Below are 22,825 nucleotides of genomic sequence, written 5' to 3'. Positions count from 1 at the left end.
CTAAAAATGCATACGCCACCCGTAAATTCTTTCCAGTGGATATGGAATACAGCAGCTTGCATCCTAATACTTATAAGAGAGAACTTTATGGTTTCTTGGTTTCCTATTTGCTCTCCTGTTTTCCTGCTAAGTCTCAACTCCAGTTGAGGGCTGTAGAGTTCACAGTACTCGCGAGTTCTTGAATGAATGGTTGCAATCTAGTTTAGCAACTGAGGTTTGATGGGATTTTTGGAGTTAATTCCAAGATATGTGGAGCTGCCCACTTCAAGGTTCAGATTGGACAGATAGATGGACTAGGTTTTCAAGGTCCAGCTCATACCTCTTGAAGACTTGTGCAATGAAACATTTGATTTGCTGAGAGACACTTAGATAAAATAGCATTTAGAATATGTGTGATTAGAACAAGTAGGTCTGGTCGAAAAGCCCGGTGGTTTGATCATTCAGTTAATACTTTTGGCAAGGGTTTGTTTTAAAGCAGTACTCTTGGCAAGGGTTTGTTTTAATGCAAAATTTAGTTTTGTTCTTTGGTAAGGATAAAGTCCTGAGAGATTAAGATAAGCTGCAAACTATAACTTATTTGTCACTATTCAATAGCAAGGACTGACATAAAAAACATAGGAGAAAAAACTACACCAATAATGATTACATTTAGACTGATAGCTTGTGTTTCACAGTGGAGGTTGTAAACTGTTACTGCTATTTTTAAGAGGAAAACATTATAGCTCATACCTTTAAATGACAGACTCTTTGCATTAGAGTGGTAGAAATAAGGCTTTGATATGGATGTCATGACAGGATTTTATGCAGGCGCTTTTACTAACATGCTTTAATAGCAGTGACTTTCACTGATTTCAGTGGCTTTCACTGTTTGGCTTCTGCCTCTATATACTGAGCAAAATGAGGACTGTTCATGTGGCTGGCTCCCAGTATACTAAATTGAAAAGATCTGCTTAGTTAGTCAGATGGTCAAACCTCTGAACCCAAACTGAAATGCACCTACTCAGAAGTCCTCTGACTGTAGCTTGTGAAGACCAGAAAGGGAAGCAGTGATAACAGCATTGGCAGAACTTCTCGGTTATTGTCTCCTGCCCAATGAGCAGTAGAGAAATGCGCACAAAGGAATTGATAGTATCAGCCAGTGACACTAACACATCTGAAGGTTCTGAGGAAATGTTATCTTTTTCAGTCAGCTGCTCAGTGCTTTGTGACCTGTGCTGGACACAGTGACCGTGCTGGTTAACTACCTAGCGCAATAGTTCTTCTACTGTCCTGGCTGCTGCAGGACACTCTACAGCAGTCTACCACACAGGGCAGCTTTAAGGATAGGGTTTTTTTCATAAACTTTGTTTACAGCTCACACAGCAACTTATTCACCCCAACTTCTCACCCTACTCCCACTAAATTCAGTAGAAGCGTTGTCATTTATTTCCGTAACAGCAAATTAGTGGGCTAGTACTTACAGTGGGTTTTACTGCACATATTTGTCTGCTTTTGTTAAAGAATTTGCTATTTTTTTGTTCTGTAAAACAACTTTGTAACATATTGTTTAGAGTAATTTGGAATTTGTTTGTGGTTTTCATACATCTGCAAAAGTCATAATATTGGCTATAAATAAACTTCATCTGTTTTATTATGGCTCCTTTGGCTTCTGCACATTTGTAACAGTGTTAGTACTCCCTCTTCATGTAACAGATGATAGCTAAAACACTGGTTTTGTAAAAGTTATGATGGTTCAATCCTTTCTTTTTGACAAAATATATGTATTTCATTAAGCCATTTCTGTCAAAGCTCTGGTTGAAGGGCAAGATGTTTTAAAATAATAATTTTAGCTTTTTGAATTTTTAAAATTCCCTTACTAAGGGGAGAGAATATGTAGCCTCTTTGTCTTTGTTTCTTGGTTTGTCCAGCTAAGGGACAGTTTTTGTCTCCAAACTCTTCCATGCTCAAAATTGTTTGGCATTTTAGTTAATACATTCAGAGGTTGTAAACAACACTGGTGTAGGGCTCAGCTGAACTTGACTGAAGTATTATTATAGATATAAAGAAGTGTTATGAGCTTAGATCTGGCCTGTAATTGTTTGAGGGCTCTCCTTTGCTTCTTGTGCTGTATGCTATGAAGATCATGAGCTAAATCAGTTTAGTTGAAAATGCAAAGAAAAATGTCTCCTTTGTTTTATTTGACTTTAGTGGATTTTCTTACAAATCTTTCAAACGTTTTTATTGTTCTTTACATTTGCACTGGAAAAAAAGTATTGTGAAGCAAGATTTTTAAATATGTTCTGGACTGGTTTACCCAGTGTTGGCTCATCTCAACTTCTAGCCAGTGTGTGACTCAGTAGAAAATTTTCTAATCAATATACCCGTGTGTGTGTGTGTGTATGCATGTGTATATTACAAAACAGAAGTTTAAGAGAACAATATCGTACAAAAGAAAAACAGTATACACGTTTTCAATGTTTTACTAATAAGAATATTTAGCCTTTCTGATTTGGAAAACAAGAAAATATGGCCGTTATCTTATCAGGAACCTTGCAACTTCTGCCCACTTCTTTTCAAACTCTGTCTGAGTTGCTGCTACATGCTATACCTAGCAATTTAGAACATGTAATGAACTTCCATAGATTATATTTTTGTTAAGTAACGCTTAAAAACATTGCTGAGTTCATCACTGTGCCTGTATAATAGAACTCAGTGAGGGTTTCACTGGCCAACCTGAAGCTGACAGAGATGAACATGCAGCAACTTGAGCTGAGCATGAAAAGGGGCGTATATGACAGAGTTATAACACCCTTTGTGTGGAAATGATCATTTCTTTTCCATTTCAAAAATATAACAATTTGTTTCAACTTGTTAGTATTTTCTTGATAGTAAATAACCTATACTGTTTCATACGATATTTTCCTCCTAAACTTCACTGCTACATGTCAGTATTAAGACAGCAAAAAAAGATTTCACCTTTTTAAAATGCTAGTGACAACAGTTCCCACAATGACCGAGGGTGACAGCCACCCCTGGGTATGTCATTTGATGGCAAACAATAATTGCAAAGATAAGAGGGAGAAAAAAAACACCACAACATAAATTTTGCAATAGTCACCTCCTAATGAGGCTATATCTTTTAATTGTTTTTAAGGTTAGTGCTTCAGGCCTTTATCTTCCAAAACATTCAGAACTTTGAAGTTTCATTTTAGCAGATGAATTATGGTATAAAAATGGCACTTTTCAGCAGGCGTATGACTTATATTTATTACAGTTATAGAATCATAGAATGTGTTGGGCTGGAAGAGACCTTTAGAGGTCACCTTGTCCAACCCCCCTGCAGTGAGCAGGGACACCTTTGGCTAGATCAGGTCACTCAGAGCCCCATCATGCCTGACCCATCTCCAGGAATGGAGCCTCCACCACCTCTCTGGGCAACTTGTTCCAGTATTTCACCACCCTCATAGTAAATAACTTCTTCCTGTATCTGTTGCATACTTTCAGAGCAATTAGTTTTTCTTCTTTTTACTCCTGGAGAAGCTCCAAACTAACAGAAAATATGGCATTCACTTTTCTGGCTTGCACACTAAGATAGGTTCATCAGTGGCTGTGTTCCACATCTGGAATGTTTGCATTAATGCTGCCATCTGACTTATGTGGGTTGGAATTTATTTTTTTTAATTGGATGTCCCAATGAGTATGGACTTCAAATAGTCAAATGTTCTCATTATGTATCAGTGATATGAAAATCTTTACCTGCATTATTTGAAAGGTTCATCTTGCTGTTTCTTGAACCCCATTTCTTATTTTCTCTTTGTTATTTGGGAGATATCCTGAAATATTTAATTATTTTCTTTGTGTTTGGGACAAGTTTTTATGTCACGTAAACTGCTTTAACAGTCTGGTAAATAATACTTCTTTTTTTCTGTGATTATACTAACATTATTTTTCCACACTCTTTGCTAAAGCAATCAAGTTGCCCAGCATATTATTAGGCTTTCTTTTAACTCTTATTTAAGCCATTATAGTAGTCTTCATGCTAACAGCTTTGTAACTCTGAGGCAAATCCAAGTGATGGCCAGCTATCGCTCCATTGTGCAGAAAGGAGGTATTGGGCATGGGGACTGCTTCAAACGCTGCAGCCTGCTCCATCTACAGTTCAGTGGTGCTCAGATGTTTGTGAGGAGATGGCAATCACAGCAAACGATGGGAAAGAATGGTTCACAGCTCTCGGAGCTCATCAGAAGCTTGTTCCTGGTCCTGCTCTTCATCTTTCACTGAAGACACAGGCAAAGAGACACAGCATAATCATATTGAATAAATATGTCTTGATAGGCTTAGCCATTTAAGAGTGTGAACACAGGTTCCTGTTGTTTGAGCGGTATAAAGAAGAACAAGAAAAGTAGCTCACTGCCTCGGGTTCCCCTATCCTACAATGTGTCATTAACATTAACGAGTTAATGTTGTTTGTAGTAGTGATTCAGTGACCTGGAGTTCCACTATAAGATCTTATCTGAGATGATATATGACCATATTTATAAATATATAGATATTTATATATTTGTATATTTATAGACCGGCATGAAGACTAATTTACTAATGAGAGTCGTGTATTTTATTATTTATAGAAAAAAATAGACGTTTGAGGACTTTGAAGTCCTAATTCCTTTCTTGGTGTGTTGCTTCTCCTTTTTATTCTTAAACTGAATATAAGTGACGCCTAGTACATCCTGTCCTTTCTTTAAAAATATCTAGAAATACTCTTGAAAACAGCATTAATCAACAGTGATGCTGTCCTTTCCATAGCTTAAAGACAAGTTCTGCTGACAACACAATCATGTAGGCAGCAGTTCCTGCTTGTTTCTTTTTGAGGCAACAGTATCCACAGACTGTAGCAATAGCAGCTGCGTATCTTCCCTGGCACAGAAAGATGTAGGGTGGAGAGCAGATTCTTTCCCCTTCAAATCACTTCAGAAAATTCTTGGCAGGAAGCCAGCTGATTTGTGCTGTTCAAGTAGGGAAGTTAGATTTATCGTTACGGAAAAAGTATTCATGCACTGTGCTGAATTGTATGAATTCATTTTCTGTGTCCCAGACTAGTTGATTTTGTTATTCTTCTGCTCACAACATTTCCTTTTAAATGCAATTACTAAAAAAAAAAATAGAAAAAATGCAAATCTGAGAGAATGTAGCCCTATTACTTTCTTCACTGTGATACAGTTTGCGATATAGTTTGTGATATAGTTTGTGATATGGGTGTGAACTGGAAAACCTTTAATCACAGTCTAGACTGGGAAATATAAATTAAGAAATACAAGATAATAAAAGCAGTGCAAGGGAGCAACTACACATGCAAAATGAAATTGTAATTCACAAATCTTACAGCTCAGTTTCTATTTTTTCTTTTGAATTACTACATCTACTGAGCAAAGAAGCCGCAATACAGGAATAAGATTTCTGTTGTTTTCTTATGTAGTTATTTCTTTTTAGTCAATTTTTCTAGATTTCTACTAAATTATTTCTATAGGAAACGCCATAAAATTTTTTTTTGAAGTAATAATGTAATGTTCTCTGTGATCCACAATAAAGCAAAATATTGAAAATCTTCTCAATTCTTTATTAAATCAGTATGGGATGTTCCTACATATAATCATTTGATTATATTTACAGATTAAGAAGTGTACATTTACAATTTAAGAAGTGTGGGTTTAGCTATAAAACTAGTAAAGTTTTATATATGAATGTATGTGCACATGTATATGCTATATACAAACAGAGGTATCTTAGCTCTTAAAGCCATGATGCGTGAATGTTTTCCATAATTCTGAAGTGTTGACATCAGATATATTTTATTTTTCTCTCTACTTGCAGGAAATGGATTTTATTTCTGTGTTGTATTACTGAAGACACAGTCAGCTGAAGATTGAGGTTTGCTCTTGCGCAGCCTGAAACTAAGGAGTCATGCAGAAAATCAAGGTATGGCCTGTTTCAAAGATAAAATGACAACTTTTTTTGAATGGAGTAGGAAGGCAGAATGTCAATATGGTTTTCAAAATCCATCCTTTTTCTTCAGCAGAATTAATCTTGTCCTGCTACAATCTGGCTTCAACTATCCACTCTATTTTTAGTTACCAATCTTAGCCAGGTCCTCAAATAGCTCAGAGCTGGTGTTGTTTGTGTCTGATGTAAAACTGATACAGACTTGGCTGGTATTTTCATTCATGTTTCATAATCTTCCCTAGTGCATACATGAAGACAGCGTCTTTGTGGTGTTGGGAAGAGATATTTGTATTGCTGTGAAGATCAGACACGCGTTGTGTGACACTTGCAGTGCTCCTCATGTGGCCATAAGGGAATAAGTGAAAACATTTTCATGAAAGTGAAGTTGCTTACTTACATTTAGCTGCAGAGAGGTGTCACGGTTAGAAAAAGTCAGGAAGCTTCCTCTTGAGATTCCTTAAGTGGAATCTTGGGATAACCCTAAATTTTCTCTCTTATCTCTGTATTAAATCCTTCATACAATCTTGTATCTCATGAATACCGTAAGTGTAACAGAGAAGTAGTAGTTTGGTTGGCCCTTTGAGAAAACTGTTAGTTCAAAATTAAGCTATGAAAGAGTTTGTCAGACATCATTGGCAGAAAGCTTGCATCCACACAAGAGAAAGAATATGCATGTAAGGCCTTGCAGAGAGTTTTTATTGATCAGTTAAATTAAAATGGACACAGTGGGGAACAAATCTAACAACAATAAATATGAATAAGACCATTAATATTTCCTACAGAGCACTCCTATCTTTAATTGCATTACTTTTTCTTACACTGCTGTATATAAGGAGGACCATTAATACAATCTAAACCATCTGATTCAACTTTTGAGAAAATACATTTCTTATTTTCTGTGAATTTATGCATCTTTTCAGGCCTTGTAGGATTATAAATTCTCAGATTTAGAAAATTGGAATGTAGTTGTTAATTTTGGTTCTGTGTCTCTGAGAAATGCATTCAGCAATCCATACAATATTCCTGCATTCTTGTTCCTTTAACTTTACATAGGCATAAAATACTCCAAAATGAAACTGGTTGTTGAATGCAAGCACATTCAGCTTTACCTGTAGAAAAGATAAAACAAGTGTTATGATAAAGTATTAAGCAAGGAAAATGTGATTCTGTTTTGTGGCTTTTATGATCAAGATTTCTATGTAACTTTGCAACCATGACTATATTTAAGAGTTTCTTGAGTATAAATATAATTGAAATGTCATCTACAGATTAATTTTGGTAATAAACTACAGCAAAATTACAGGTAAATGAAGGACAGAGGTGAAATATCTTCTTCAGTAGACCATTCAAAAGAAATTTCATTAAGTGGTTTATATGAGATGGCTTTTGGATGGCCTATCAGAGTTGACAGTTCTATAACTAGTCTTCTAAAGAATGTCCTATAATTTATTTTATTTAAAAAGGTAAAACTTTCTGGTTTGATTCGGTCAAATTTTGACAGCCATAGAAATATTATATTCTTGAATACAAAGCTGAATGATACAGTATAGTAAAATCAAAAGCCCTGTACCTCATTCTTGTTTTAAATGTTATTCCAGGTGGGTAACTTCCATTTTGATATTTTAAGGTTAGAAGCTCTTACCTCATGTTCAAAAAATGCATCTTCCAGTGTCTTTTCTCCAGTGCCACTGCCTACACCTTCAAACACAGCCTTGTATTCCTAAAAGCATAGACAACCACCCAATGGAAATTAGGTACTTTCACATTCTGAGCAGCACAGATACCTTTCATCACCCTGTATAATTAATCTACATTAAGTAATCTTTCTGTATAGAAGAACTCCTGCACAGATTACAGTTCTCCATAAATCAAAAGTTAAAAGCATATAGTCAGCAAAAGAAAGAAAAATCGCATATGTTCTTGTATTCCTGGCCATCCTACAACTTAAAGTAATTTAGTGAAGGCACTGAAAGAGACTTGAAGCAGAATGACACATGACCTTTCACTCCTTTGGACAGAGAGCACTGAACTTCTTGTACAAATAGTACCCATCAGAGCCAGAGCTGTAAATGGAGTCAGAATCCTGAACTCTGATCCTCACATGGCTGCTCATTTTATTTCCAGTAGTCAGCTGGATTTGCTTTATCTGCGTCAATATTGTAGCTAAATCCATTAGTCTGATATGTCATCCTGGAATATTCTGAGCAGATGTATTTGACTTAATTTCTTACGTGGTACATTTCTGAGTGATGTACTTCTCTGTGCATTTGTTTTGGTTTTCCTATAAAGTAGCAGCGCAGTATAGGTCTTGTAGAATGGTTCCCAGATTCATCTAAATATCCCACCATCGCATGAATAGACCTGCTCTGTACAACATTATAGTGACACGTGCTTCTAACATTCTGCTTATGCACAGGAACAGATCATAGAATCATAAAGGTTGGATCTCCAGATTTGTTTCTTCTGTGGAAAAAGCAGTAGACCAGATATCATTTTGTTTGGTGTACCTCCTCGGAGGTAGCTTAAATATTATAGGTGGTCAAGTACCTCAGTTAATTCACAGAGTAAGTGTTGCAGGCTGGTTCATCTTTCATAGCAGCACTAGCTGCATCAATATGAACAATTTAATCTACTTCTTTGATTCAATCAGTGATTTAGAGAAAACTTTTCAGAAGGGCATTTTTTACGGTACACTAGTGATAAAACAAGTTTTCACTCATATGTCACACCAATTGTTCGGTCAGTTCATTTTCAAATGACTTATGCTTTTGCTCCAAAATCTCAGAAGCAGCAGCTCTGAAGTGTAACTCAGTCTGGTGAGGGTTAATGAAATGAGAGGAGTTTTGTTTACTAGAATGTGAATTAGTTTTGTTTAAACATCACTGTAGGAGGAACTTTGTATCACATTAAGGTAATAATATATCTTATGCCTTCTTATCAAACGCTTTTTATTTCTTATCTTTATGGGATCTTTTGAATCTTGACTAATGTTTTTCTCTCAAAAATTATTTCACCTTAGATGAATCCTTTTTAAAATTTTGCTGACATCAAGAGATGTTTAATACTTGTTCTGGCTTTTTTCTTTTTCTTTTTGTTTTTAAGGAATTAATTTACATACGGCATAGTAATCTGCAACACACTTCACTTGCTCGTAGTCATCTGCGTTGGCCAACAGGTGCAAGCCCTCTGGATACAGTTTTCCGCAGGTTGGATACAGCTTCTCTCGGTCATCTTTACTCAGTTCAGTGCCAAATGAGTTAATGGTGATGATAAAGGCACGCCTGTCTGCCTCAAACTTAATATGCAATACAAAGAATAAAGATGTCTTATTAGAAAGCTCATTGTAAATTAAGGTGGGCATATGTGGGTTTTTTTCAGTAAGCTAAACTATGGAAACTTAAAAAAAAAGTGGACTTCAGCACATTAGAAACACATCTTATTTTAAAAATCATAAATCCTTATTTGCAAATACTTGTTAAACGTTAACTTGAAAAGCAAACAGTGTTTTGCAAGCACAGCTTTTATTCTGTGATTTTTGTACTGAAAATATAATTTCTGCTACTTCCTCATTTTGTTACTTAGTTACCCAGATGTTGACAACAAAACAATCTCCACACACACCCTTCTGAATTTACAAAATAATACTCTTACAAATAATAATAATAGAGGAAAGAATGAAGAATGAATAGTAGTATTCTGGGATAATTCAGAGTGCTGTTGAGAGTAAAGGTAGAATGGAAATTCTGAAAAAAAAAAGTTTCTGTATGCATATGTTTAAAATGATAATTTAATAAGGTGGATGGGCCTGTTTACTTGCCAAGTTATCAAGTGTTTCAAATAACAGTTAATTTTTACCCACAGAATCAAAGGCTATATTTCTTCTGTCAGGTTTGGATGCATGTAGTATCTGTGTTTTCCCTGCAGCAACAGACTGAAAGTCATTCAGTTGTTTAGATCTCAGGTTCTTTTGTACAAGGCAAAATTTCACTTGCAGTTGTTACAGTATTAATTAAAAATGTAATAGTAAATATAAGTAATCTTACTCAATTCTGTCTGATTTACATCTGTTCTTCTATCTTGAGATATAAATTGACTGTGAGCTGTTTTTTTTTTTCTTTCCTTTATTACTTGTTTTCCTGTTGTAAGAACAGCAGAGCCCTTGTTGATTGCAGGGATTATGCAGAAAAATGTTCCAAGAGAAGCATGTACAGTATACGCTCATTTTAGTCAACCTGCAAAATTTCTTATGCTGTGAATTTTTGGAATATTTTAAGCAGAAGAGTACTCTTTTCTGGTGAATAATTTGACTGCAGTTGCTACACAATTCTACAGTTTTAGCAGTTAAGCACATATGCATAGATCCTACTCCTGTGTACTGAACAGACTGTAACAGGGACCCATGTGCCTTCTGGCACTGACTTCAGAGTAAGGAAAATGCGTAAACAATAGAGAAGCAATGAGAAGAAAACAAGTGTCCTTGAAAAGATTTCTAGCTAATGAATAACAGGGCCAAATTTCATTTGCCTTATTAATATGAACAGGCATATCAGCCCTAGTGAAACTGTTTTGGAAGGACAAATGCTTTGATTGTTTTGCTTGTTAAAGCCATGTAGAATCTAGCTGTTAGATTTGTAATATTTTGTTGGGAAAAAAATAATGCTCAGATGCAATTGCAGCTAATGCTGTCAGATTTGAGACCTGCTTCTGGTGGCTCCCAGTTGAGAAAATACATACGGACCTCTCAGTTCATCAAATTATTGGCACATGAGGTTCTCTATTGTGAGTAAGGCCATGAGGCAGTTATTTGGTGACTCGGGCCATTTGATTGCTGCAGGATGACCATTTCCAAAGTGCTTTAGTTTCTGTATGGGAAGATTAAATAGCATGACAGCTGCTTGAGAATTAGCATGGGACCCTAATAACAGGCACAGCATTAGCTACGGTGCAGTCCTGCAGTTTCTTGCCACATGCAGGGTTAAACATGAGATGTTGTTGTCTACAGTGGAAGAGATATTGTCAGTACTTTGAATGTGGTTGGCTGGTGGTCAAGGAGTTGGGCAGCTAAATACCTCAGCCTCATTCTGATAGGGTCATATTGGTAGTCTTACATGTAAGGTTACAAAATAAATAGCAAGTGTTCTTTTGAGTAATTAAACTTTGGCTTTTTGTGAATTCAGCCATAAGCAATCTGCTCTATGAGCATCTTCAGATTATTAAAATGTTATAGAAAAGGAAATCTTCTACAGAAAAGTTTATCCTCCTAGCTGATTGACGTTAGATGGGGATTTTAAAGAAGCTTATCATAGACCAAACTGTTACCACCGCTATAGAGTTTTACAAAATGCTTAAAGTGATGCTGGTAGGTAATCTTCTCTCAGCATGAATTTCTAGCTAAAAATTAACTTTCTGAAAAATCTGAATCAGCTATAGGCAATGTCTTTACCTGTGACAGCCATTCTCTTGATTTTTATTTTTCAGAAAAGAATAGTCAAAATACTTAATTTCTGGTCAATTTAGCGTAAGAATATTTTCTTTAGAACATAAACTGCGATGTTACGACTAGTGAAGTAAAATAGGAAATTGCATTCCTTTTCAGGACATTGTTTTGTAAGATGTAATTTTTCCTTCAGGGGTGAGTTCCCAGGGCTATTATCTCTCTCCTATAATCCAAACTTTTAGTGTGATGTCATCAGAGCTCAGTGAAGTTTGTTCAGTTTCTAGGGTGTGAGTTTTGCTTATCCAGAAAAAAACCTCCTGGAAGCAAATGGGTGAACTGGCTCTCAAACTCTGCCAAGAATTTTGATAAACAACAATGAAAACAAACAAACAAAAAAGTGCTGAATCTTGAGAACTCCATTTTAGAAATTATACAAAAAATATCATTCACTATGCTGCAGGTATGCTTTGGGAAGGAGGGTGTTAGAAATTTTCTATGTCATAGAAAAAAGTAAATACTAAACTTTCCTGAGTTGAGACAAACCTAAAACATGGAATGTTGGACTTCCAGAGGTCACTGAACTCTAATTTCAACCACTAATTTTAATGAAAGAGTAAACAAACACAATAGTGCCATGAAGCTTAAAGATTATTGATTAATAAATATACAGTAATGCCAGACCTTAGCTCTCCCAAATTTAATTTTGAGCTAGGGTGTGTAAGAGTAATCCACTTTTTTAGGTTTTGTACACAATATAGAAAAATGTTAATAAGCAACAGTTTGAGATTAGTGAGCCATTTATTGTGTTCTGTTGTCTGTTACAGAAAAATATTAGCTGAAGCTAACTCCTCCCTGGTAATGGACTAGCTGCTTCTCTAGTCAAGAAGGAAGTGCCATCCTGGAATAAAGTCTTCACTGCATCTTAGAAAAACAGTTATTATTTGGAGGACGAGCAAACATTTGACAGATAACATTACAAATGGAGAGAGAAGGAACAAGAAAAACAAAATAACCTAATTGTGGAGACATTGTGGAGCATTTTCAAGTATGGAGACTGAATTTTTCTTACCTCAAGAATAGGTCTCATTATTTCTGCTGTAGTACCACCTTGGTTTTCACAAAACTTATAGAACGCCTCAAGATAAGACTACACGAGAAAAGAGAAATATTTTAAATGTTACTTTTTAAGTAACCTGGACCAGCACAGCACATAGTCATGAACCTCATTTTTAAATACTTCCATTAATTTTGATAATTCTACCTGCGAAATTCAATCCAAGTACACGCTTAATTACTTTGCTGGATTGAAAGCTGAAATATTAAAATGCAAATGTCTTGTTATTACAATATGGGTTCAGCTGTTTTCAAAAATTGTTATAGGACAAATATTAAGTTTTCTTTGCTCTCTAAACGGGGAACTTCTTGAGCTCTGTTGTACTTGCATGGCATAATAAGCAGATGGCTGAAAGAAACTCTGCATTTATAGCGTGGAGGAGGGGATTTGGGAATATGCCACGGCTGTTGGGCCAGCACTGTGAGGATACACAAACTAATCCCTACTGCTCTACCCTAAACCCTGGATTAGGATAGTACAGTGGACAAAGCTTCTATAATATTGGACCGCAGATCTCTCTGGTCTATTAAGGATTCTGGCCTTTGCACCCATTTCAAAATACCTATACAGGAAGGACCCTAAATATCTCAGAGATGCAGTTCCCCTTACCTCTCCATCCCCCTCACACTGTTTTAGAGAACATTTATGTTATCGAAATGCATTTGCTACAGCTTCACACAATCTTGTTAAAAGAGGCTGTCACTAACTATACAATTAAGTGAATCTTAAGTACGGACATCTCAAGGGGGATCTGCTGCATGGGATTATGCATTTGGTTCTGCATATTGCTATCTGATAGTAGAGCTGAAACGTAATTGGTCCCATTGACAGCTGAAGCAGAGGAGAAAGATTGTGTTCATAATTTAGAATGTTTGCAGAATGGTTCCCTTGATACTTAGATGAGTGAGAAGAAAAACCAAAAACAGATTTACAGAGTGTAAATGTATGGTCATCTACACAGGATGTAAGAATCAAATCTGTTTGTTATCAAATGGAAAAGAAAGTGCTTAAAAGCACTCTGAAATAATTAAAATATTTGGGCACAACTTATGTTGCTTTGAGTGAGAGGAAAGAGCATAATGTTTAAGAATCAAATATTGGCTTGGGAATTTATAAATATAATTTGTAAGACAAACAGAGGAATTTTTATCTTTCCCCCTAGTGCAATCAGATCACTATAAAAATACTTCCTGCTGTCTGGGGCATCCATTGTGAGAGAAAGATAGCAAAGAATTTGGAGAGAATATGCCATGAGGAAGCATTAGCAGAATGAAACATGTATAGCCTCTAAAGAGATCATCCTGTGTGCTAGCATTCGTAAAGTACTCTGAAAATGCAAGGCACATGTTAGACGCATATCCTTACATCAGTGTGCTATAGCAATGCTAAAGATGATTTAAAAAGGAAGAAAATATTACACAAAACCCTTAAGTAAAAAGAAAAAAGTGAACTAGACTTAAAGCAATTAGACCTTTTCAAATCACATCTACCTTTTATAAACAAATATAAATGTTAGCCAAAAGCCTGTCTAGGTTCACTTAGGAGCTAACAGTTCCGTGGCATTGGGTGGATAACTGAGTTATTCATAAACAAATGGATCTGGATATTAGGCTGACATCTAAAGCATTTTTTATGAATGCGATATTAAATTAGAATTCGGATGCAGACCTAAAATTTGAAAACTCTCCAAACAGTGGAGTAGAAATTAGAGGAGCTGGATTTGATTCCTGGACTTGTCATCAACCAGGTGACCTTAGACAGCTTGCTTCATCTCAGCATGCTTCTGTTTCCCCATCTATAAATGAGGGTTAATGATACTGACCTCCTTTTCTGAGAGACTGAAAAACCCCAAGTATCATGGTTATGTTGCAAGAACTTGCCTTGTACAGTTTGTTGCGCATTATTTCAATGTTCATTTCATCCAGGTCGTTTTCAGACAAGCAGTCTTGAAAGAAAGCGGCTGAAAGAAGAGTTTATTATTTTGTAATATAAATCTACATGCTGATAATATGCGTCTCTCGTCTATTGCCGTTCACCAGTGAGTGAGCAAGGATCTGAGGTTTCTGCTGTAAAAGAATGGTGATATAACAGAGAGGAGGAGAAATCCTCTTCATTTTCCCCTTATCCTGCTACTCCCTCCTTTTTAATGAGAATCTACTGTGTGGGGAATCAATCAGTGCTGCAGCCAGAGTCCACATGTCCAGAGAGAATCACATGGGAAATGCTAATGAAAGCCCTAATCTTCTCTGAAGCATAGAGGTTGGGCCTCATGGAGATTTTCTAGTAAGGAACATAAAAGATAATTTTTGTCTTAAATCTTGCGGGTATTCCGCAATCACTACAGAGAATCGTCTTTCCTATTTTCCCTCTTCCTCTTTGTGTGTGTCTACAGTGAGGGAAAGGCAACAGGTTGCAACCAGTGCAAAGGGGCACAAGCTCTGACCTTGACCATCTGTGCTCCTGGGTCCTCTGCAGAACTGGCTAAAGAGCAAGCTTTTGAACAGGGAGGCAGAGGATGAAGTTCATTTGTGCAGCTGGACTGCTTTAAACTGGCTATATTTATAACCAGCAAAAGTGTGCCAATCCCCCAGTGTTCCTAAGCTATGCTAGTGGGGCAGACCACTGCGTACAACAGAGAGTTAACTCAGTGGCAGTGAAGATGGTATTTAGAGAAAGCATATGAGCCTGGCTGTGCTTTGTGGTCTTCTCCTTCCCTACTCTTCCAGCCTCCAGATCTTGGATAAAGAACGTTAGAGGGTGTAGGCCTGACAGTTCCCTTTAGTATCTCTTCGAAGATCTCTTGTCTGCAAATTTGTCTCATGTTTTTAAAAATCTAATACTATTCTCTGCTTTTACATTAGCAAAAAAAATCCACAAATTTAGTACCAGCCATATAAAAAGAGTGATTTGTTTTGCCTGTTATAAAATTAGATTTTTTTTGTTGGGATTTGGTCTTCTAAAGTATTCGGTAAGCAGCGCCCTTGTAGCCCACTGTGGACAAACCACTGCCTTCAGGACAATGTAAACATTGCCTATATGCTTCTTTGGCCTTGTCCTTTCCAAATGGGAGTCCAGGCTTTTTGGGCAATGCTATCCCCTTGCTCATTTTAGCTGTCCTGCTCTGCATCTTCCTTGATTTCACTGTACAGCGTGTTGGTGCCCAGGTGCTGGTGGGGAATGCTGCAGGGCAGCCCCTGTTTGGGGAGGCCGGGACTGCCCCGTGCTGGTCACAGCCAGCTCCAATGGACCCGCTACAGGGTGCAGCATGTGAATGTTTCTTTCTCTTCTATTTGTTTTCTAATGCCTAGATTGGTAATTAATAATACATGTATTATTCAACCATATATCAAGTTACTTTTCCCAAAGTTGAGTCTGTTTTGCCTGTGGCGGTACTTCATAGGTGATCTCAACTCATGAACTTTTTTCCCCTGTTTTCTCCCCACATTGTGCTGGGTGTGGGGGATGAGCAAGGGCCAGGGTGGGAGTTTGGTTTCAATCCAAGGTCAATTCACCCACTGTACATTCTTGAGAAGCAGAACTCGAAACCGCTCGCAGTACTCAAGATGAGGTCACACGTATGATTTCATATATTTTCAAATCCATTCAGTTTCATCTTATTCTCATTACTCTTTCCAGCACTTCCCCATAGCTTGTTACTTTTAATTTGTGTTGGCAGCTGCAGCACATTCAGCATAGTTTCATACCAGTTTCAGAATGCGACATTCCCAACCGCCGCTTTCTTTTACTTTTAGATTTTTAGAATTTAGTTCTTCAAAATGGGAATTTTCATTGTGTTTGAATCATATCTGAATCTCAAGAGGGAATCTAGGTTCTACCACAGCTTCTAATATTTATTAGTGGGTATCTGCTTCTCATTCTTTAGCGAGGGATAGGCAAGATTTCATCTTACATTTTTTAATTATAGATGCAGGTGTTGAAACAAAAATCTACATGCTCTAAATCAGTGGCTATTTTGGACATAAAAGATAGCCATTACACTTCTTGAGCAGCAGCATGTTTTCTCTGTGTGTGCTGCCCAAGGTTAATACAGAAGGTGTTAATAAATGTTACTGGAAAATGTCCTGAATCCCACTTCAGAAGTTCTTGATCAACGTTTCATGTTTTGTGTTACCTGAACAGCGCATATCCTGTGGAAAACATGCTACTCCATCTGACATAGTCTTAAGAATACAGGATGAGTAGTTTCAAGAAGCAAATAAGAAATAATTCAGTTTTCCTACCTAATGGTGTGTCAACCAGAATTGCATTGAACAGCTCAGTGGGGTTGGAGGCAATGCTGACTGCTTCCATTTGCTCAAAGCTCCCCAGTGGATGGCACTTGGGGACAAGTTCAGCTATGGGCCGCTGATGTAATGTGCCGGTTATTAAAAGAATTACATTGTCAATCATATAGCTGTATCTGTATTGGAAAGAAAAAGTAAAATAAATTTATCTTTATAATGAATTTTCCTTTGAAAAATTACAAACCTCAGATTTTTGAAAATTAGTAACACCAAAGTCAGAAATGACTATTGTAATTTGCACGTTTGTAGGTTCACTCTGTATCAATGTCACGCCAAAAACAAACAGAAGTTTTTAAATAGCAAGCAGGTAACACAGTACTAGTTTTAAACCACTTGACTGGTTTGGAAAAGAGACACCTGTAAATAAGGGGAAACTGAAACTTGAATATAATAAGCATAAAGAGCTGTGAAATGCAGATTTACTGTAAAAAGTGAAAATGAGTGGTACAAAAAAGCAAAACACCTAAACTGGCATCTTCTCGAGTCTGGGATTTTGTCTTTTCATATAGACCACCTGCAGAGAGAAGTGTGTGGGAATCTCAGCACTAAAACTGCAGTGTTCATGCAGATGGACCAGTCTTGGGGCTTTCTTCTCTCTCACACCTTTGAGCAAACTAAAATCAGGTTCTCACAGATTTCTTGCTAAAAGTTGGCTTTTCAGTAGAAGTTTTCTATCAGCTTCTTACTAGTTTTACTGTCAGAGAGGCTGATAAGGATTTTTTCAGTGATTTGGAAACGGGAGAGCTATTCCCTTGGGATGTTTCTAACAGGGATGGCAGTCTTCAGCTTGCATGAATTCACAACACAACTAGAGAGACAGGGATTAATATGATCTCACACAAAATCTGTGAGGGAGCTCAAGGACCGGGTGAAGTGTAGTTCAGTGATTTAATAATTATGACAAATTCCTTAAACTGGGGTCTCCACTATTAAAAACGCTACAGCGTGCACAGTTAGTGCAAAGCGTATTCACACGTATGTCAATTAGTGTGAGAAAAGATCTACCATAGTTTTCAGATTTTCAAATTAATTTCTCTGAACCAAAATGTAAACATTGCCTGCCTACAGGTCACATCTGTCCTAGGGCAGTGTTTAAGACTTTAAGATCCTCTTGATCCTAAGCTGGTCTTGAGCCTAAAACTGGTCAGCTACACTTGACCAAAAAAAAAAAATACAAAGGATACTTTCTTTTGCTGTTATAATAAAAATATTCCTTGAAAGTAAACTGAACAGTCTAGTATTCTTGTTACAATATATTAAAATTATAATATCAAGAGGAGTAAACAGGTAAAATATCCTGCTGACATTGCACTAATCCATGTTATACTATTATAAAGCAGATCTCAAAGTTGTTAAAGCCTTTCTTTTACAAGTTTTTTCTGTTTATGATTGTTTTGAGATCAGAACTTTCTCTTCAGATGGCATAGAACATCACTTGTACTTTAAAAAAAAAGCTATTTGGATCTGAATATATTGCAATGTGCAACATAAAGTCCTTCTCTTTTTAATGTTCAAATGATATAAAAGGTACAGTAGGTGAATGATCTGTTGTCTTGCCTCCTTTAAAAAAAATGTCTAGAACTTCCCACGTGCCTAAGAATCACTGCCCTGTACATCATGAAATTGCTAATATTGCATGAGTCTTCCCCACAAACTTAAGTTTTGCAAGCTCTCTGGCTTAAATGATGTTTGAAAATTATAACCATTTTTCTCAGTCTCTACCACTCCTCCTGCCACTGTGCACAGAAAAAAACCCTGCTTGTGTTCTTTAAAACAAGTAGTTGCAAAAGACTGCAGCTCTTCATGTATATTCAGAACTTATGTTAGCAAATAAAGTATGTGAATGTTGCAGCATCAAAGTAATTTTGCTATTTTTGAAACTTCATAGAAATTCCAGTACAATGTATTTACAGTTTTAACTTGTAACTGTGCCTTTTGGTTTTCTTGAGTCTCTGGGGTAAGCTATGTGGTAATATTACTTACGTGATAAAATTCAGAAAAGTAGCAAGTGGTTCAAAAGCATGATTTCTAAAGTAATGAAATTCTGTGAGTAGTTTTGCTTTCAGTTTATCATCGATGGTGGAGATAGTGAGCGGGCCAGTTTCATTAGCCAAGAAGTTGCCGTAGTCTGTAGTCTGTAGATGTAACTTCAGATCTGAAATTAGATTCAGGGAAGATCATGAGAATAAACTATCATTATATTGTTAAACTGAAAAAACAGTTAAAATGTTAATTTCTAACATCGTATTTTCATATTAAATATCTGATCATACTCTATTGATTTAATATAGATTTAATGTAGAATAAATGCATAATTAATGCAAATTTGTAGTGCCTTCTACCAGTAAGACTTACTGCATGCTATAGGAAAACAGAAATAGTTTATGCCTTTGTTAGAAGTTTCACCAGCAGCTTTTATTTCCAGCCACATGAGGCATAGTGTTAGTTACTGCTGTCCCTAGCCCCTTCCTGTTCAGGTTTGTTCAGTATTTTGATTTCACTGATTTGCACCATTATAATATGTCAGTTGTTTTGTCTCCTCCACTTCTATGGACTGTTACGTATCAATAGGAATTATCCTTTAAGTTTGTTAAGATCTTATATTCTCATGTTTAACGTTTAAATCTCAGGTAAGACTTATGTTATATAATCTTCTGTTATCAGGCAGAAGAGAACAGAACACATTCTGCCTAGCTCAGATTCTGGGCTCCAAATGGCATCTGCAGTGGAGCACTTAGAAGGGCAGAGTTGCAGCCTCTCAGAATTTATAGTTTGGCTTTGTCTGATTTGTGGCTACAGCAACCAGATCCTAGAGAAACTGTTCCACAAACTCAGGTTATCGTAACATATTCTGTCTGAGCTCCCATTCCTGGTAACTGAGGAAAATTAATTGATTAGACAACAAAGTTGAAAGAAGCTTTCGTAATACCAAAGAATTCATTTGGCAGATTTCCTCTGCTACTCATTTCATACCATGAGGAAAAGTAAGAATTTGAATCATTTCTCAGCATTCAAAGCAGTTTAATGTTTCCTTTTAGGAAAGCCCCTGCTATATTTCATGATTATATTCAAATGATACATTAAAGCTACTGTAAATGTTAAATTGAAGTAATGTTATATGATTTGGACATTCATAATGATTAGATTTCTAGATAAAATCTCAAATGGTATTTAGGGAACAGGACAGCAACACTCCCACTGGTGGAAATAAGGGTATACCTGTAAGGGAAGTTAATACTTAGCTGGCAAGGTGTGCATTAATCAGTGTAGTAGCTGCTTTTTCCTATTTCCCCATGTGTATACTTGTAGGGGAATTCCTTGGAGAACACGGGCACGGTATACCCTTAGAAAGTTTGGACAATCCAGCTTGCACCTTAAACAATGCTCTGTTCATAGAGTCACCTTGAAGCTTAAAGAGGTAACAAAGTTGTAACTTCAAGAACTTTGCTGGATGTGCAAGGACGTACGATAGGATGCAACAAGGGCAATCTAACACCCACAAGGATTGATAACGATAATCAAAGACTAAGCTTATTGTAGCTTGTGCTTGGCGTGTGAACACAAAGCATATTGTTTAACTGTAATATATATTCGGCTAATTAGAGCAATAAAGTTGGAACGGCATGTAACCGCATCGGTGTGATTGTCGTTACCCGGCAGCTCTCTGAAGAGGGACTCTCTTCATCTGGCGCCCGAACAGGGACCCTTATTATCACTTAAATGCAGAAAATTGCTTAAATGTGGATCGCTTAAATGCAGGAAGACTCCAAAGCATCGGATTCAAGCCAATCTGGGAGCTGGACTCCGAAGGATCGGGCTCAAGCCAATTTGGGAGCCAGAGAGCTGAAGGCGAGAGCGTCCGGTGTGTGACCAAAAGGGCACCGGAAACCACAGTTTGAGCGGCCGATCAAACCCCTGCCAAGGTAAGACCGTGGTGGAAACGATCGCGGCAACTCGCCTCCTTATTAGTATTCTCTCTAAGAGAGGAGAAAAGGAGGAGGGAGAAGTTGGTCTCTCTAAGAGAGGGGAAAAAATAAAAGAGAAAGAAGTTATTGCCCTTGTGAAATGGGTGCAGGAAAGAGGGAAGATGAAAGATGCGGCGTTAATTTTTAGCTCCCCTGCATGGCGCGAAGTGGGGACCTTATGTTAGATGGTGGAAAAGACAGCAAAAAAGCGAAAGAGCTAGGCGCCGTGTGGAAGGTTGTTATAAACACTTTAGAAGCCATGCAGGCTGAAAAGTGGGTCGCTGCAGCTGCAATTGAGGCAATTAAAGGAATGAAACCAGCAGCGAACCTCCCTAATCAGTCTAACCCATCTCGCCTCAACTCGATTTTTGGTCTCAGGAATATCCGTCCTTTAAAAGGGATGTCTGCGCCAGTTTGCTCAACTGTTGGGGAGCTATTAGAAAGCAGCCAGAAAGAGGAAAATTCACAGCCGAGCACTGTTAAGACTGAGCTGAATCAGGAAGTAACCTCTCCATTAGAGCCGGAGGAAGTGCAGGTGAAACAGTGTCAGAAGCAAGGTGAAGCTTGTTGCTGCACAAAACTTTACCCCTCCTTGCCCAACTCTGACAGGGATCAGGACAGTCGATCTAGTTCTGATGAGTCTTCTGATTCAGATAAAACCATAAAACGCAGTAAAAAACTGAAGAAAAGGAAGGGGCAAAATCAAACCCTTCAAGAAACTATGAAAAAGTTGTCAGAACTGTCACTAGAACAACAAAAACTAAAGGAAAAAGATAAGTCAGAGTCATCTTCCTGTTGGAAGGTCCCCAGAATAGAGTTTCCAACACCACAAACAATTAAGCCATTATCCTCTATCACCCCTGCAGAACCCTCCGCACCACTGCACCCAGGTTTTAACTGACTCCAACAGAGAGAGACCCGATAAAGCAGAGATGGAGTGGTGTTAATAGAGATGCAATTATAGAGGATGATTGGAAAGCAGTTAATACACTTGCGTTCCCGGTGATGTCAATCAACGGACAGTCGAATTGGGAACCTCATGATTGGAAAATATTACAGCGAGCAAAAGAAACAGTTATGGCTCATGCTAGCTCTGAGAGCAGCAAGGCGAGCACTAGGGGCAATTCGGCAGATAGTGGTGAAAACGCTACTGCTGCTGAGCTCGCTAATGATTTAACACCTACACTGCAGAAAGAGACTGCAATTCAAATGAGTTGTGTGAACCTTTTGTCCTTTCAAACTGAAACTGTGATACAGACTAGCCTGATTAATCTCACCGATTTGCAAGAAGGAGTAGCTATTAGAGAATTGCGCTGAGATCTGGGGATCCGGGGGAAGATGACAGTCCCTTTGATGTTGGTCCTGGTGAAGATCCCAACCTCCAGCCTTCGCTCACGCTGATTAGAGCCATGGCGGCACCTGCACCTACTGCTCAGAATGTTTTTGTTACTTCGGGACTTTTGGAAAAAGGAAAATCTGGCTCCCCGCTGTGTCAGAATAGAAGCCAGACGAACTCTCTTGTTCCACGCAATTATCGACCCCCACCCTATGCAACCCCTCCTTTATTTTCTCCACAGGTTCGTCCAGTGCTGTCTCCTATTACTAGGGTTCAGATATCCCTGACAAGTGTTTTAGCTGATCATGATGAGCGTGGTTTCCTTAACACCGAACTTTTTCCTCAGGTAGTTAAAGCTATGCCAGTAGTTACGCATATGAAGCCATGGCGGGACGATTAAAGGTCTTTATGCTGATGGCAGAGAAATTCTGGGAAAATATAACTGATTTCAATGTTACCTATTTTACTGATATGTATCCTCTGTGTGTGACTAACAATGAAGCTTGTGTTGGTTGTGTCAGACTGTCTAACCAAAGCCACATGACAGGTGTTAAGGTTCCTGGTACTAACTTGCAGAGTGATCTTTCTTTAGGTAAAAGCAAGGTGGGGAAGCTAGCTGCTTTTTGCTTTGTTAGAAGTATGTGATTAAGGACCAAAATAGATCGGGAGACTCCCTTGTACTCTTCCTAA

At 37.5% G+C, this 22,825-nt stretch overlaps 1 protein-coding gene across 1 annotated transcript in view; it reads right to left on the bottom strand.

Moving 5' to 3' along the window:
* Positions 1–6,769: 6,769 nt before the first annotated feature.
* LOC104274940 (V-type proton ATPase subunit d 2) overlaps positions 6,770–22,825 on the bottom strand; it is a 23,072-nt gene continuing 7,016 nt past the window's right edge. Inside the window, exons 2-8 of the mRNA XM_009870735.1 lie at positions 18,818–18,989; positions 16,772–16,950; positions 14,411–14,490; positions 12,486–12,563; positions 9,098–9,274; positions 7,622–7,699; positions 6,770–7,088 (exon numbers count right to left, since the gene is read on the bottom strand). Of these exons, the coding sequence (XP_009869037.1) occupies positions 6,927–7,088; positions 7,622–7,699; positions 9,098–9,274; positions 12,486–12,563; positions 14,411–14,490; positions 16,772–16,950; positions 18,818–18,989 (926 nt within the window). The 3' untranslated portion in view covers positions 6,770–6,926. The remainder of the gene's footprint in view (positions 7,089–7,621; positions 7,700–9,097; positions 9,275–12,485; positions 12,564–14,410; positions 14,491–16,771; positions 16,951–18,817; positions 18,990–22,825) is intronic.

Source organism: Apaloderma vittatum, unplaced genomic scaffold (assembly GCF_000703405.1).
Source record: "Apaloderma vittatum isolate BGI_N311 unplaced genomic scaffold, ASM70340v1 scaffold136, whole genome shotgun sequence".
Lineage (NCBI taxonomy): Eukaryota > Metazoa > Chordata > Aves > Trogoniformes > Trogonidae > Apaloderma > Apaloderma vittatum.
Note: the sequence above shows the minus strand (reverse complement) of the source record. Positions and strands in the feature narration are given on the sequence as shown.